At 34.9% G+C, this 18,097-nt stretch overlaps 1 protein-coding gene across 2 annotated transcripts in view; it reads left to right on the top strand.

Moving 5' to 3' along the window:
• Nucleotides 1-15,745, top strand: part of DCUN1D5 (defective in cullin neddylation 1 domain containing 5) — a 29,058-nt gene extending 13,313 nt beyond the window's left edge. For both annotated transcript variants that reach the window (XM_047752747.1, XM_047752748.1), the window contains 4 exons: nucleotides 10,100-10,208; nucleotides 10,296-10,400; nucleotides 12,656-12,758; nucleotides 14,959-15,745. In XM_047752747.1, coding sequence (XP_047608703.1) covers nucleotides 10,100-10,208; nucleotides 10,296-10,400; nucleotides 12,656-12,758; nucleotides 14,959-15,014 — 373 coding nt within the window. In that variant the 3' untranslated portion in view covers nucleotides 15,015-15,745. The remainder of the gene's footprint in view (nucleotides 1-10,099; nucleotides 10,209-10,295; nucleotides 10,401-12,655; nucleotides 12,759-14,958) is intronic.
• The last annotated feature ends 2,352 nt before the right edge of the window (nucleotides 15,746-18,097 follow it).

Here is an 18,097-nt window from a genome sequence, read left to right as displayed (position 1 = left end):
ATCCTCATGGCTACCAGTCCGGTTCATTACTGCTATGCCACACCGGGAACTCCCTGTGTGGTTTTGATTGTTATTCAGAAACATGGTATTCTTACTTTCCATGCTGTACCTACTTTAATATGCATTTCTTTTTAGTTCAGGGGACACATTCTTTTCTATACTTCCCAAGAGGCATCATTATCAACTCTTGTGAGTCTATTTGGGGGCTAGATTAAAATATAAGAATTGTGTTTTAGTAACTCCTTGGGCATGTTCACTGGTTTTGCTAGGTCCATTCACAATCTTTTTGATGTTGGTAATAAATGTGGAAGTTTGTGATCTTGGTTTTTTTTTTTTTTTGCTCTTCTATAAGAAAACATTAATTGCAGTTTTTCTTTTAGATTCTTTGTCTACTAAAAATTTAGATAAGCCATTAAGAATCATATGAAATGCTTTGTACAGAGCCACCAATGTGTAGATGATTTTTAAGTCATTTGTCTCAAAGAGGGGCATATCAAGCTAAGAACTGTGCTGTGCATTTAATGTATGATTCTCAATCAATCTCATGGTTGTCTTTTACTGTTTTTGTGGTTTTAAAATGAGGAAACAGACCAAAAAAGTTTAAGTAACTTGCCTAAAGCCAAATACTGAAAGTGGAGAAATTGGAATTTTAACAGGTCTCTCTTTGACTTGAAACATCGTTCTTTATCTCTGTCTTAAGCTTATTGAGATCACATCTTAAGTAATATTGTTGCTTCGTGTACCTATGGAATGTAAAATATTTGGGTAAGATCATAATCTCTTGGATTCTTATCTCCTTGTCAGTCACTACTTATGCACTTTACAGTTTTGTTTGAACTACAATTTCCACTACCCTTTCCCCAGATAGGAATTTTGAAACTTTCTGTAATTAAATAAATATATCATCTATTTTGCGGTTTATTTTTGGTATTCATACTTTTATTTCACAAATAATTTTGGAATGCTTTTCTGTGTTCCCTCTGTTAGTGGCATGATTATGATTTTCAAACTCTGGTGGTAGCTGGAGAAAAGACTTTTGAAAATAGGGAGGTATCTCTAACTTGTTTGCGCTCCTCAATTGCAAGTCTGTTAAGATTCTGCAGGAGATTTTGTGTGAAAATGTGAGTCACATCACTAAAAAAGAAAAACAAAGTGCAGAGCATTAAAGCATTGCTTCAATAGCTACAAAGAATATGAGGTCCCTATTTAAGATAGATCATGGCAGGGAAGGGAGTACATGTAACTAGTTACTTCTATTACCAGTACCTTCTGAGTATTCTCAGTTGATAACTCTGGAGATGTTGAAGACTTCATGTCCCAATTTTATTTTTTTTTAATTTTTTTTTGTCTTTTTGCCTTTTCTAGCTAGGGCCGCTCCTGCGGCATGTGGAAGTTCCCAGGCTACGGGTCTAATCAGAGCTGTAGTCACCGGCCTAATCAGAGCTATAGCTACCAGCCTACGTCAGGGCCACAGCAACACAGGATCCGAGCTGCATCTGCGACCTACACCACAGCTCACGGCAACACCAGATCCCCAACTCACTGAGCAAGGCCAGGGATTGAACCTGCAACCTCATGGTTCCCAGTCAGATTCATTAACCTCTGCACCACGATGGGAACTCCCATGTCCCAATTTTAAATGATATTATAGTAGCATATAATCTGAGAATTTGTTTCTTTTGCACATTCTTCTGGTAGATATTAACGCATTTTCAACTTTCATTGAAACTTTTTCACATAGAGAGGAATTTTTGTACCAATAGAAGCCACTTATTGAAATATTAAGTAATAAATTTCTAATAAGTGGTAGTAAATATTTTCTTGTTTCTGCATGAAACTTTTTTTTTTTTGTCCTTTTGTCCTTTTTAGGGCTGCACCCGCAGCATATGGAAGTTCCCAGGCTAGGAGTCTAATTGGAGCTTTAGCTGCTGGCCTATGCCACAGCCACAGCAATGCCAGATCCAAGCCGTGTCTGCAACCTACACCACAGCTCATGGCAATGCTGGATCCTTAACCCACTGAGCGAGGCCAGGGATTGAAAGCACAACCTCATGGTTCCTCGTTGGATTTGTTTCCACTGTACCACGACGGGAACTCCCTGCGTGAAACATTTTGTACACTCATTCATACGTCAGGAACCAGGCCCGTGACAAATTAGATGATTAACTTAACCAAATTTTAATTTCTGTTTCCGGCAGTTGTGGCATCCTAAATGTGCAACCAAACTATTTCTCATATTAAACACCAAATGTTGGATAAAATATAAAAACATCTTTTAAAAAGCATTACTTGACTGTAAATTAAGGAAAATAATCAGAGGCTAGAAATTCTCAGAGATGGTGATTACAAAGAGATCAATGGAGCTGGCATATACTCTGAAGATACCTACCTATTCTTAGTCACCTAGGATCTGGCTCTTAACCTCTCATATGTATTGGGAACTGGAGATAAATTGCAAGGCCTGGGTAGGGTGAGAATCAGACCAGTAACTTCCACAGTAAACAGTAAATCACTGAGGCCAAACCTTGGTTCTGCATGCAGTTGGAGGCAAAGGGCTTCTACTCAAGAAATTCCTAAAGACTTCATCATGCCAATTGAGGACTGGAATTTAGTTTTTAACACCATCCACAAATGTGTTTTAAAATTGTCCCAGGTAATTATTTCTTCCATGTGTTTAGAGGAAGAAGTTCTTCTGTACAGGAATGCATTTTAAACAGAAGCCCCAATTTCTGCTGTAAGATGATCAGTGATCATCATTTTAACAGTCAAACTGTTTGGGGAAACAGATATTAAACTTCAAAATCAGACTCTTAAGGCTAGTATTTTGAATTATTACAGCCTCAGTATGAAATAATTACATTTAATGTGTTTTAAAAAAGAGGAATGGTCTCAGATGATCAGATTTCAGATAATTAAATTTATAAAAGTGAAAAGTATAAAAGATTTAAAACTCAATAGATGAGCTACAAAGAAGATAGGTGTGCATAAAATGGAAATACCTACAGTATCTGAGGAAAATAGCAAAGAGAGGGTAAGAGGTATAGTTGATACATTTTTTTAATGTTGAGTTTTGAGAGTTTTCTCTATAATTCTGGATTTAAGTTCTTAATTGAATATGTGATTTACAAATATTTTCGCTCTCTCTGTAGCTTGTGTTTTCATTCTTTTATGCAGACTTTTGCTGAACAAAAGTTTTAAATTTTGGTGTTATCCAGTTTAATGTGCTTTTGGTGTCAAGTGTAAGAATTCTTTGCCTAGCCCTAGAGCCTGAGAATTTTTTTCTAGAAGGTTCATATTTTTACATTTTACTTTTAAATCAATAATGCATCTTGAGTTGATTTCTTTAAAAGGTATGAGACTTAGATTTTGGTTTATTTCTTTATTTATTGATGTCCACTGGCACCAGTACCATTTGTTGAAAAAGCTTTCTTCCATCAAATTGCTTTTACACCCTTGTCAAAAATCAGTTGGTCATTTTTAAATGGTCTGTTTCTGGGTTCTCTGTTCTCTTGGTCTGTGTCTTTATCTTTTTCCACTACTGCACAGCCTGGATTACTATAGTTATGTCCTAATAAATAAGTCTTAAGATCATCTTTTGTTTTCAAAATTATTTTAGCTATTGTAGTTTCTTTGCTTTTCTGAAAATTTTAGAATAATCTCTGAATCTACAAAAAAAAATCTTACTGAGATTCTTGTTAAACTGTGTATAAATTTGGGGAAAATTGACATCTTTACTATTTTGATTTTTCCAATTCATGAAAGATTCATATGTCTCCATTTTTTAAAGTGTTTGGTTTCTTTCACAGTCTATGAGTCCTGTACATGTTCGGTAAGAATTAAGCCTAAATATTTCATATTTATTTTGAAGCTTTGTAAATTATGTGTTTAATTTCAGCATCCACATGTTCATTACTAATAAATAGAAATATAAGTGATTTTTGTATGTCCTGTGTCATGTGACCTTGCTGAACTCACTTATTCTGAGTTTTTTTGTGTGTATTCTTTGAGTTTTCTACACAATGTCAAAATCATATGACATGAAATAGTGACAGTTTTATTTCTTTTCTGGTTTGTATGTCTTTTATTTCCTTTCCTTGACATATTGCATTGGCTCGAACTGCTACTACTATGTTGAATAAGTGTGATTAATAGTGGACATCCTTTTTTGGCTCCCAGTGTTAAAGAGGAAAAATGTCAGTCTTTTATCATCAAGTATGGTACTGGTAGATTGTTTGTAGGTGCTCTTTATCAAGTTGAGGGAATTTTCTATTCCTGTTTTTCTGTGAGTTTTAATGGATGTTAAATATTTTAAATACTTTTTCTGCATTAAATCATATAAAACATGTAGTGCTTTTTTTTAGCCTATTACTGTGATTACACTGATTTTTGAGTATTGAATCAGTCTTGCATACTTGGAATAAATCTTACTTGATCATGGTGTATAATTATTTTTATGTACTGCTTAATTCTATTTGCTGATATTTTGTTAGGCATTCATGAGGGATGTTGGTCTAATTTTATTTCTCTTATTTATTGATTATAATTGACATATAACCTTATTAGTTTCAGAAATATAACATAATGATTCAATTACAAAATAATCACCACAGTAAGTCCATTTCTATACATAGCTATAAATTTTTTTCCTCATGATAATTTTTTTTTAATACTGTCTTTGTTTGGTTTTGGTGTCAGGTAATACTGGCTTTATAAGATGAATTAGCAAGTTTTACCTTATACTTTTTTTTTTTTTTTGGTCTTTTTGCAATTTCTTGGTCCGCTCTCGCGGCATATGGAGGTTCCCAGGCTAGGGGTCTAATTGGAGCTGTAGCCACCGGCCTACGCCAGAGCCACAGCAACTCGGGATCCAAGCTGCATCTGCGACCTACACCACAGCTCACAGCAATGCCGGATCTTTAACCCACTGAGCAAGGGCAGGGATCGAACCCGCAACCTCATGGTTCCTAGTCAGATTCGTTAACCAGTTAACCACTGCGCCACGACGGGAACTCCACCTTATACTTTATTTTTTGAAGGTAGCTGTAGCATTGGTCTTCAAAAGATTGGTGGAAATCTCCAGTGGAACCATTGGAGCCTGTTGATTTATTTTTAACTTTTTTTTTTGTCTTTTTTTTTTTTTTTTTTTTTTTTTTTGCCATTTCTTGGGCCGCTCCCGCAGCACACAGAGGTTCCCAGGCTAGGGGTCTAATTGGAGCTGTAGCCACTGGCCTACGTCAGAGCCACAGCAACGCGGGATCCGAGCCGCATCTGCAGCCTACACCACAGCTCACGGCAGCGCCGGATTCTTAACCCACTGAGCAAGGGCAGGGAGCGAACCCGCAACCTCATGGTTCCTAATCGGATTCGTTAACCACTGCGCCACGACGGGAACTCCTTGTTTTTAACTTTTGAATTCAATTTTTCTTTTAATAATTAAATAGTTATATATACCAGTATTTAATATTATGAGTGTTGTATTTTTTAAGGAATTGGTCCATTTCATCTAATGTTTTCAAGTTTATATCCTTTTGATATTTGCAGGTCTGTAGTGATAGCCTTAGTTTCATTCTTGATATTGGTAATTTTTGTATTTTTTCTTCATCATTCTTAATAGAGACTTGTCCATTTTATTGATCTTTTCCAAAGAATCACATCTTTGTTTCATTAATTTTTGTTGGATTTTTCTTTTCAATTTTATTGATTTCTGCTCTTAATTCTTTACCTTCTCCTACTTGCGTTCAGTTTACTTTTCTCTTTTTCTAAATTCCCAAGGTAGGGGCTTTATTGATTGAGACTTTTTGTCTTTTCTAATATTTGTATTTATTGCTATAAATTTCCCTCTCAACACTGCTTTGTGTTTCACAAAATTTGTTATCTTTTTTCATTTTTATTAAGTTCAGTATTTTTTGGTTTTCAGTGAAACTTGCATTCACCTGGGAACTATTTAGGAGTTATTTGTATATTTTCTAAGTGTTTGGAGATTTTGCTGTTATTGTCCTGTTATTTCTGGTTTGGTTTCAAAAGTCAGAAACTTTTGAAAAGTGTGATTTCATTTCTTTCACATCTATCAAGTTTTGTTTTATGGTTCAGGATTAAAAAGAATAAGTATTTTGTTGCCATCGAGTACAATGTTCTATTAATGTCCATTTGATCCCATTGATGGTGTAGTTGAATTCTTCTATATGTTTGCTGAGATTGCTCAGACAGATGTAGTTGAAATTTGTAACTACAAATGTGGATTTGTTTTTTCCCCTTTGGGTTCTATAAGTTTTTGCTTCACATTTTGCAGCTCTGTTGTCCGGTGCACACATTTAGGATTGTCACATCTTCTTGGTGGATTGACCTTTTGTCATTATGTAATGTTTCTCTTCTGATAATTTTCTTTGCTCTGAAGTCTACATTAGCTGATGTTAATGTAGCCACTCCTTCTTCCTTTGATTAATGTTTCTATAACATTTTTACTTTTGATCTGCCTATATTGTTATATTTGAAGCCAGTTTCTTCTAAATAGCAGAGTTGGATCCTTTTTTAAAAAATGTACTCTGCCAGTCTCTGTCTTATAATCTGTATGTTTAGACTATACTTAATGTAATTATTGATATATTAGGGCTTAAGTCTGCCCTTATTTTACAATTCAAAAATTTCCATTTGGTTCTTTTTTAATGTATTTCTTTCCTTAGACTTCTATTTCTTTGCTGATACAGCCTATCTTTTCATTTGTTTTAATTTGTTCAAGATTGCTTATTGACACATTTTTTATAACAGCTGCTTTAAAATCTGTGTCAAGGAGTTCTCGTCATGGCACAGCGGAAACAAATCCGACTAGGAATCATGAGGTTGTGCATTCAGTCCCTGGCCTTGATCAGTAGGTTAATGATCCAGTGTGGCTGTGAGGTGTGGTGTAGGTTGCAGGCGCTGCTTGGATCTGGTGTTGCTGGAGCTGTGGCATAGGCCAGCAGCTGTAGCTCCAGTTAGACCTCTAGCCTGGGAACCTCCATATGCCATAAGTGCAGCCCTTAAAAAAAAAAAAAATCTGTGTCAAGTGATTCTAAACATCTGTTACTTCAGTGTTTGCATCTATTGATTGTCTTTTGCATTCTGTTTGAGATCTTGGTTCTTGCTCTGGCAAGTTTTTTTTTTTTTTCCTTAATTGAAACCTTGGAAGATTGAGAATTAGGTTATGAAACTCTGGATTTTATTTAAGCCTTCTGTTTTAGCTAGCTTCGTCTAATACCACTTCAACAGGAGAAGTGGAGGCCACTGCCTTGCTTCCTGATGCAGGTAATTGAAATTCCTCACTCTACCGTCTTTGACATCCAAGGAGGGAAGTCCTCATGACTAGTAACAGGCAGTAGAGTTTTAGATCTCTACTAGGTCTCCACTCATATTTTCTTATTCCCCACAATCTCCTTTGAAACTATTGGGGTGGTGCCCTTGTTCCTGTAGTGATGGTAAAAGCTCCGACTCTTCATAAATCCTCCTCTGACACTACCCTAGGGCAGAGGAGGATTGGCTGCTTGTTTCTACCTGGTGGGAGTGAAAGTTCATGTTCCCCGTGTAGTTTCCACTGACACTGCAGAAATTTGAGAGGGCAGCCTCCCTATCCGTATCCTGGAGGGTAGGCTATTCAGGTCCCCATACAGTCTTTGCTGACATTGATGAGGGTTGAGCCACAGCTTTTCCTGTGGTTTTGACTGGAGAAGAGTGTTTTTCCCCTAATGTTTTATGTCTCACTAGGCTGATTGCTTTTGGCTAAAGGAAGAGCGGCTTATGTTGGGATTTTTTTTTTTTTTTTCCCCTTGGTCTCCCCTTATTGGCATTTCCGTTTTGCTGACTCCTTCAGCTCCAAATCTGGGATAGATGAGGCAAAAAGAAAACCCAGGGAACATACTACTGTATTGTTTCTCAGGGTCTTTCAGAGTCTTATGTTTGTTTTGTATATAATGTCTAGGGCTTTTAGTTGAATTAGCAGGAGAGATAGGAAAAAAGAACATTTACTTTATCTTTCTAGAAGCAGAAGTTATTTCTTGTATCTATTTTTTCTTTTAAAGCAAACCTTCTGCCCTGCTTCCCTATCCTGTATCTGTGCTCTATTTTAGAACCAGACTCTCTTGAAAGCAATTATCTATACTTATTTTCTCCAGTTTCTCTTGTCTCATTCTTTTTTAAACCTATTCTAGCAAGACTTATCCCTACCATTCTTCCAAAACCATTTTTGTCAAGGCATCATTTACAAGTGATTAATCAAATCAATACTTAAAAAACTGTGGCTAAAGCTAAATTGTACTTAGAGGAAAGTCTAAAGACTTAAATGCTACATTAAATGAGAAAAAAAGCCTGAAACCAAACAAACTAGTATCTAATTTGAGAAGCTAGAAAAAGAATCAACCCAGAGAGAAAAGAAAGGAGATAAAAAGATGTCCAGATATCAGTAAAATTTTAAAAAGCTATAATTGAGAAAATTAAGAAATTTTGGCAAGGTGATCAAAAAAGAAAGAAAAGGCAAAAATATATAATGCATATTAGAAAATGTTTTAAATATTTTAATTGGCATATTTAAATAAAATATGTGAAATAATCAGAAAAGTATATAAATGACCAAAACTGATTAAAAAGAAATGGAAAATCTGAACGGTCTTAAAATAAGCCATTAAAAATGCTGATTAAAATAAGCCATTAAAAAAGGTTTTCTTTTCCTCAATGAAAAGGCCTAGGTTTCTGCTATTGAGTTTGGACAAATCCTAATTCCAATGTTTAGTAAACTTTTCAGAAAACAAGGTAGTAGTTCTCATTTCTTATTTTTTTTTTTTGAGGCTTATGCTATAAGCTTCTTACAAAACTAGCAAAGTATAAAATTTACAAGCCAGTCTCACTTATGAACATAGCAAAATACCTAAAAATGTATAAAACAGCTAACATGATTTAGTTTGGTTTGTTCTAAGAATGCCTAAACAACATTAGAAATTTATTGAAAATATTTACACCTTAATAAAATTATAAATTACTGCACATCACATTGTTGATTTAGAATAGTGAAAGTCTTGGTTAAATCTGAGAATGCTAGGTGTCTACATAATGAGTGCCGAAATTCAGTTTTGAGTGGAATACTGTTGTTTACTGTAGACAAGACACAATTTTATTGAAGGGCGTTGGATTGATCTCAAAGAGGGCTAAATGTGATTTAGGTTTTGAAGAGTAGTATTTTGTCAAAATGTTAGAAGGAATAGCATATCAAGTAGGTAAAATAATGTGTGCTAAAGCATAACTATGGCATTTAGGAATGGTAAGTGAAATAAATATAAATCACAGTTATATTTTAAGGATATTGGGACCTGGCAAGAGATGAGAATGGAGATGTGTGCCAATTTTGAAAGGTTTTGTTTGCCTTGCTTCTTGCTAAATAGTGTACCATATCAACCCAGAGAAAGTCAGAAAAACAGTAAATATTTTTGAGCATTCCATCTCTTTAGCTTCTTAAATTTAATGTCTTTAGAAATAACATATATAACTTGTTTACCTTCTTTTGTATATGTACCTCATGTGAAGTTAGATTCTGTCACTGATTTATTATGGGTTTTTTTGTTTACTAAAAATGTAGGAATTTGAATTTATGACTGAATCACTAATGAAATTTATTTTCCTCTGGGTTATGTGCTAAAATTTTAAAACCAATCATGGCTAATCTCTTTTGCCAAGCTGGTGCCCAAGAACTTTCCAGTGACATTTGTGTCAGACAGCTGATTAACTTTGTTCTGCCATCTTACCTTTATTTGTGTTGAAAGCATATTTTAATAAACTGAAACTTTTCATCAAGTATTTGTGACTTTATTGGAGTTTTTTGATTGAGTTGTATTTTTTTTTTAAAGGAAAGTTATCGGAGTGAACTTTGACTCTTTTTTCCCCTTTTCCTTTTTTTATTGCATTGGTAGATCCAAGTCAACAAGTTTGTATTCTAAATTTGTGAATCAGAGAATTTTAAACTTCAATTAATTTCATAGATGTGCTCACTTTTTTCTTTAATTGCATTATTTCTAACCCCCAAAGATGCTTTTATTTAATTTTCTTAATTATATAATGTTTGATTTTTTTTAAATTTAAGATGTGACTGCACAGAAAAGTTACAGAACAAATTTGACTTTCTGCGCTCACAGTTGAATGACATTTCTTCATTTAAGAATATCTACAGATATGCCTTTGATTTTGCAAGGGTAGGTGGAGTTTCAGTGTTTGCAGCTTTAATGTATTTTTTTAGACTTGAGACCACATTTAGAAAATTTTTTTAATTTATATTTTAGGATAAAGATCAGAGAAGCCTTGATATTGATACTGCTAAGTCTATGTTAGCTCTTCTGCTTGGGAGGACATGGCCACTGTTTTCAGTATTTTACCAATACCTGGAGGTATGTATTTTTACTTTGAAAATAATATTTTAAACCTTAATCTGATTGGAAATATACCTTTAACTGAAAAAAAAAAAGTAGTTTTTGTTTTGGTCGTGGTTTTATTGTTTTATTGTTGTTGGTGGGTTTTTTTTTTTTTTTTTTTCCTCATCACCCATGACTTGTGGAAGTTCCCAGGCTAGGGGGTCTAAGCAACCTGAGCTACTGTACTGACAATGCCAGATCCTTAACCCACTGCACCACAAGGGAAGGGAACAAGTAGATTTTTTAATATTGTGCTTTTTAAAAAAATCTGCTTAAATTGTTGAAAATTTGTTCAAATGTGTACATATTTGCTGTAATTTTTATTTTATTTTATTTTTGCTTTTTAGGGCCACACCCACTGCATGTGAAAGTTCCCAGGCTGAGTCGAATCAGAGCTACAGCTGCTGGCCTACGCCAAAGCCACAACAGTGGGAGATCCAAGCCATGTCTGTGACCTACGCCATAGCTCACAGCAATGCCAGATCCTTAACCCACTGAGTGAGGCCAGGGATTGAACCTGCATCCTCATGGATATTAGTCAGGTTCGTAACCCGCTGAGCCTCTTGAGAACTCTGCTGTCATTTTTAGATGTGAGTTCATGTTCATTAATATATTCTTTTTTTTTTTGCCTTTTTGCTATTTCTTGGGCCGCTCCCGCGGCATATGGAGGTTCCCAGGCTAGGGGTCCAATCGGAGCTATAGCCACTGGCCTACGCCAGAGCCACAGCAACGCGGGATCCGAGCCGCGTCTGCAACCTATACCACAGCTCACAGCAATGCCGGATCGTTAACCCACTGAGCAAGGGCAGGGACCGAACCTGCAACCTCATGGTTCCTAATTGGATTCGTTAACCACTGCGCCACGACGGGAACTCCCATGTTCATTAATATATTCTGTACATAAATTATTTTTATTCCATGCCTTGTACCTCCAACCCACCCACTCCCCCCCCCCAAAAAAAGTGATGAAAATTTCAAGGAATATATTTTAGCATAGATGTTCTTTATGTAAAATTAGCTGCTTTGGTTTTTGCAGAAGAGAATTGATGCCAGTGCACAAATCTCAAGCTTCTCAATCACTTTCTGTTACACAGGGTTTTAGGCTAAATCAACATAAGAGAACTGATAATAATATTAAAACTTGGGCTCAAGCTAAAGAATTAGAATAAAGCTTTTAATATTTTATGTCCACAAATATGAGACTGTACTTAAATATAGTGATTACTGAGAAATGTATGCTGAATTTATCAAGAAAATATTCTTTTAGAGGGTTTATCATAGCACTTAAGATCGTGAAGTGCTATGATAGAAGTGCTTTTGAAGAAGATACTGTCCTTTTTTCCATTGCTTTCTTTGGTTTTCTGTTTCCGTGACTTTTCAATTTTAAATTTTTTGGTACTTCTCATCATTTCTTGAATATGGATGCTTTTGCTTCTAAAGTAATTTCTCATAAAGCTGATTATTATAGCAGGTTCCCCAGAGTAGTTTTATTTAAAGCTTGTGATAAGAGACAGTGGTATGAAAAGGTTTTATGTGAATGGGTTTTGTGTACACTTTATGTCTTTAAGCCTAATAAAGTAGACTCTTTGTTGTATGTGGTCAATTTTCCTCATATTAGAAGTTGGGGCAAAAATAAATATGACTGAATTTTAAATATTCTCCTCTAAAAGGAGCTGAGAGAACTAAGTGTTTTCAGGCAGTGTTATGTGAAGAGTGTTTGACCAGCAGCATTTGAATTGTGTTTTATTCCCTCTTAGCCAGTGAGGAAGTGTGTTCTGTTGTTACATAACTTTCCAAGGGCTAAGTAGCAGAACTAGGATTTGAACCCTTTTCATTGCCTCCAAAGATGCCACCTTCAAAATGAGGCTTAACAGTAATTTTTGTGCGAAGAAATGATTTAATGAGAAGCAGAAGGAGGGAACTTACTGGATATAAGAAATGTTATATATTTTTTATCTCATTGGTGATGATACAAGCATATGCATTGATAAAAATTTATTAAGTTTTACCCTTGCTATTAGTGCCCTTGATGCTCTTTTTATTTCTCAGGAATGAAAGAAAAATAAAGGGAAAAATAAATTTGATAATGTTAACATCTGAATGCTCCTGAGGGTTTTCTTAGTAACACAAATAAATAAAAGAGGAATAAATGGGGAGAGATGAAATCACCAAAAAGGTGTTATAATTACATTTATTGAAGTCAAGTCCTAATAAATGTTTGTTCTGTACAGCAATCAAAGTATCGCGTTATGAACAAAGATCAGTGGTACAATGTATTAGAATTCAGCAGAACTGTCCATGCCGATCTTAGTAACTATGATGAAGATGGTGCTTGTAAGTATAATGTAATGTTTTACCATGAAAATAAAATTCTTAAAACTATTGAGAACATACATTTATGTTGCATTACCATAAAGAATTTAAACTTCCTCAAAGTTCCTGTTGTGGCTCAGTGGTAACAAACCTGACTAGTATCCATGAGGTCACTGGTTTGATCCCTGGTTCCGCTAAGTGGGTTGGGGATCTAGCATTGCTGTGGCTGTGGTGTAGGCCGGCAGCTACAGCTCCAGTTCACCCCCAACCTGAGAACTTCCATGTGCTGTGGGTGCGGCCCTAAAAAGACAAAAAAAAAAAAAAAGAATTTAAACTTCTTAACAGAAGTTCTTATTTAATTATGTGGGAAGTGTGGGGGAGGCAGATAGAGAAGATAAGAGAGCAACATTATCAGATCTGTGCTGGTATATGAAATGTTTTTGATTCCTTGGTAGCAGAGCATTATAGCTAAATTTAAACTCTAATTTCTATAGCTAGAAGCTAAAATTTTGCTTTTTTCCTGCCTTTCCTGGCATTTTTCTATATAAGAAAAGGGCAGTCATGATTTTAAAAATAGGAAAGCAAAGCATCAGCTACAATAGCAAAAGCTTTAAAGTTAATATCTTAATACCCGTTCCCCATTGGCAAATAATATCAAAGTAACTTCCCTCAGAAATTATTGAGTAAATATGTAGTGAAATATTTACAATTTTTTAATCCTGCAAATTAAAATATCCATACCCTTCAGTAGGAAATTCAGAATGCCATAAAATAGATCTTTGAAGTAATGATAGATTAAAAATGCTCTAGAACTATGCATTTCCCACCATTAGTTTGGTTGCATGCATTGTTTTAGTGTTGTGAAGAGTTACATAAAAAAGATACATTCCTATAAATGGAAACCGAAATTATGGGCATATTTTTGTGACACTGAAGAAACAAAATACTGAGTAAGGGACAACATTATTTCTCCCTATGTATATTGTCTCCACCCTACAAAATAGTATAAAATTTAATATTTTTAGAAATAATACCTTGGAGTAGTAAACTGTCAGTCAGTAAACATATGGTCTGCAGATGTGTGTTTCATGTTTTGTGTCAACGTTATAACAGATTTTGTGTAAAAATATAGCTTCTGGATTTGTTTGAAAAATTAGAATTTATTGAATTAGGCTGGAACCAAGTAGTGGCTTGTGTTGGACTTGTTTTCCAATGTGCTGGTCCATAGTATGCCAATATCTGGGTTGCTTTTCAGTTGTCATTTATTACTATGCTACTCTGCTGTTTTTTGTACAGTAGAGAAATATGTCTATCAAAAGCAAGAGAAAAAGTAAGGCCACCAGAAGGTTGTGTGTTTTGAGGAAAGGGCAAGCATATTCTTTGTGGTAATGAGTTTTCCTACATTTACAAAAAAATAAACTCTGAGTTCATTTAACTTGCCTATCTGGGAGTTCCCACAGTGGCTCAGTAGGTTAAGAACCTGATGTTGTCTCTGTGAGGATGTGGGTTTGATTCTTGGCCTCGCTCACTCACTTGAGTTAAGGATCCTGTATTGCTGTGGCTGTGCCATAGGCCTCATCTACAGTTCCAATCCAACCCCTAGTCTGGGAACTTCCATATGCCGCAGATATGGCTATAAAAAGGATAAATAAAATAATTGCCTGTCTGACTTCTATAAGTAAATGAATTTGAATTTGAAACCCCTGTAATATAAAAATATTTTTTTACGGTAGTTTTTAGGTCAGGTATTTATTAGGTACTTGCCTTGTGTTCAGATAGGTCCTGTTAGGTCCAGATAGGTTACTGGAACAATATATAGGCTCTAATAGGGCCACTCCTTTAACAGACATACACACTTCTTGATGAGGTAACAGAAATACTGCATTAAACACTTTTCAAATTGTTTGATTATTAAATGGCAGAAAGCTCTGGCCAGTGGGAAAAGGGGTTAACTAGGGTAATATTGACCTGTTCATTGGAGAATTTATGAACCACTTCAGTCTTGAGAAGAGGTTTCTACAAATACCTATTGTGGAAAGTCCCTTATGTTGGAAAAGACTAAGAAGGCACCCATTAGGAAGAAGAGGGAGGCTGGAAGCAAAACACCGGAAGAAGGGAAGGGTCAGCCCCAATCATCATCATAGGGTGTGTGGGGAGTTGTTTTACAGTTGGAGAGGAGAGTTCACTGAATTCTAGCAAAAATTGTTTCTTTTATTTCTAGGGCCTGTTCTTCTTGATGAATTTGTTGAGTGGCAGAAAGTTCGTCAAACATCATAGCAAGAACTGTTGTGAAGAAAATGCAAACCTTTTGATCCCCACGCATGTACAAGCTAATGAAATTGTGAAGAAAATGCAAACCTTTTGATCTCCACGTGTGAACAAGCTAATGAGATGAGGAAAAAAAAATCTAAAGGGTGCATTTTTATTCATATGAAAGACTTCTCATAGTACTTTTTTTTTTCCTTTTTTTTAAAGGAAGTTTTCTTGTTACATGTGATGGGTATTGAGCCACACCTCTTCTGAGACTGAATATTGAAGTTTTTGTTTTGAGTTATGTTTATAACATTTATTTCAGAACAATAAAGATTCAGATTTGTGACAAAGGCCTTAAAGTAAAGATGTCCCTTGAGTGTCAGAGTGGTATTTATTTTTGTAAATTTTAATTCTTGTTTTTTAGAGTTCAGTTATACCAGGAATTTAAGGAATTTTTAAGATTTTAAACAGTTTTAGTATTTGGCAGTGTAGTCTGTGGATGTTGTAGCTCATTATATTCATTTCTGCACAATTAGAAAGAATATTTATTGACCTTGACTTCTGTGGTAGTGATTTTCTGATGCAGCAAATAAAATACATTTCTGGATATTGAAAGTACTCCAACTTTCAGCTGTGGTTTTCTGTGAAAGCTGCCAACATGTTGTGCACATACTTTATCTGAAAAGTTTAGAATTGCAAAGATTATATCTGGTTATTTTGTTTTCAAACTATTAAATATTGTCAGTAAGCATAAATCAGCATTGCATGTATATTCTTAATGTGAATTTAAGTTTTTCTGTATTCTATCAGTTAAAAATATTCCATTTATATTTGAAAGAACAAGGTTCATGTATTAATGGTCTCAAAATCAGAAAATCAGACAGCCTTATGAGAGAGTCAGGACCAGGACTGAAGTTATACCATCATCATTGTTGTTGTTAGTGGCAAACGTAATGATCTTTTAACTGTCATTTTGTGAAAAGGGGAGTTTTGCTGAGGACCATCCCCTCTTTTGGTCATAAGAGAACTTTGATGTTGTGGATTTAGTTAAGATATGTATATCTTAAGATAATATATATGTATATAATATAGGAGAAGAAAATAATAGAGTAAGGACTCATGGGAGAACTTTGGGTGTAACTATGCACAACTCAGGGGTGCCATTTACATTGATACAGTTAGGTTGCTGATTATCACAATTTTTCCACTATTGGCAATAAAGTAGAAGACAGGACAGGGTTTTTTTTTCTAATTCATATAGAAGGCATCTTTGGAATAGCAGCAGGGCTGTTTGTGCCTTCCGTTTCAATGGAAGGTTTTTCAAACATTCCAATATCCCAGTGATATGAAAACCCTCTTCACATTTACAGTCAAGTCACAACCACAGTAACATTCCTAGTTTCATTGTATGAATGGAGCAAAGTAAATAGATTACTTTTCCATAATAAAGGCATTTTACTGGGATTTAAAGTAAAGGCTGATTTTTGATGTGGAATCTATTTAATGAGTGATTACAGAGTAATTCTTTAAGGGAGAATAGCATTTTAAAGGTGTTTATATGGGGTTTTTTTTGTTTGTTTTTTTAATGAGCTGAGAGAAAATTTTGCTGTTTTACATTGCCTTCTTAAGGAAATCATTTTATCCAACTTTGTAAAACATTGATATATTAGTGGAGAGGAGTTTTTCCCTTAAATGTCTGATAGATAAGGATAATTTTCCTGGAATACTCCTCCCAAGTTTTAGAAGTACTGAGCATACCAACAGTGTTGACTTAACATTATGAATGATATTTTAATGTTAAATTTATTATAAGTATGGTCAAACCTTGAACATCTTGGGTTTGAACTATATGGATCTGCTCATAGATCTTTTTCAGTAAATATGGAGTTGAGCTTCTATATCCGTGGGTAGGAGGCTGTATCCATGGATACAGAACCTGTGGATAGGAGTGCCAACTGTGGGACTTGAACATTTGCAGGTTTTGGTATACTCGAGGGCTCCTGGACCCAATTGCCTTTGGATACTGAGGGATGACTGTAGAGCATTTAGATTTTTAAACATTAGAATCTGAACTTCTGAACTTGAAGAATATTGCCCATTTTTATTTAATTCCAAAACATACAATTTAAAATAGTACAAATTGTCAATTTATAGCCTAACTAAATGGTATTGTCTTTGTCATCTTTACTATTTAAGTGGAATAAGCAACCTAAGAACTTACAGATGACCTTTAAAAAAATAAAATACATGAAACTCTTCACTTTGCTTCCTTAAAGCCAACAGCCCAATTATACCCAAGCCACACTTGCTTTATTTACTCTTATTCCTTCTAGTTCTCTTACCTTCTTAAAGTCATAACATTCACTTGTTTTGGAAGCATACTTTGCCTCATTCAGCTCCGGGTGTGGGCTTGTTCCTTCTCGTCCTTCCTTTCTTAATTTGTATTTAATTTACTGGGAAAGTTACGATCAAGAGGTTACATGGTATAAGCAAAGAAGATAGTGTTAAGGAGCCTGCAGTATGAGTAAGAAGTCTTTTAACTTTTGGGACTCCTCTTTGAACTAGTTAGCTTTAAGTGCCTTCCCAGGAATCCTGTTAAAATTTTCAGAATTATTTCTCTTGTATGGGATGAAATACTCAGTGGTGCCTTTTAATTGTAAGTGACTTCCTTCTTACAGAATAACATACAAATGTAATATATTTGGAAGAGAATAGAGCCAGATGTTGATTCTCAGCTGTCAGAGGATGGAGAAGTTGTCCCCCAACCCCTCAGAGCCAGTAGTTTTGAACAAGACATAGTATCTTTAGAAAATTGCCAGGGATTCAAGTAATTTACTTGAATGGGAGATTTTTTTTTTAAATGGTGTATTGTGTGCTGATCTGACCCTCTGTTGCAATGTGTACCTCTATTGACTAATGTTTTCTTATTTTTCAAATATTTCCAGTAAAATTTTTGACATAATACATTATTGACAGTAACAGTATTTTTATGTAAAAGATATCAGTTTTGTTGATTTAAGTTTTTTTCTGAAATAGTCTAGTGTTTCTTAAATGGGAACTTAAGGGCCTTTAATGGGAGTGTTAGATTGACCCTGAGGAGCACTTCC

The sequence above is a fragment of the Phacochoerus africanus genome, chromosome 11 (assembly GCF_016906955.1).
Source record: "Phacochoerus africanus isolate WHEZ1 chromosome 11, ROS_Pafr_v1, whole genome shotgun sequence".
Taxonomy (NCBI): domain Eukaryota; kingdom Metazoa; phylum Chordata; class Mammalia; order Artiodactyla; family Suidae; genus Phacochoerus; species Phacochoerus africanus.
The sequence above is the reverse complement of the archived record's forward strand: the minus strand, read 5'-3'. Positions and strand labels throughout refer to the sequence as shown.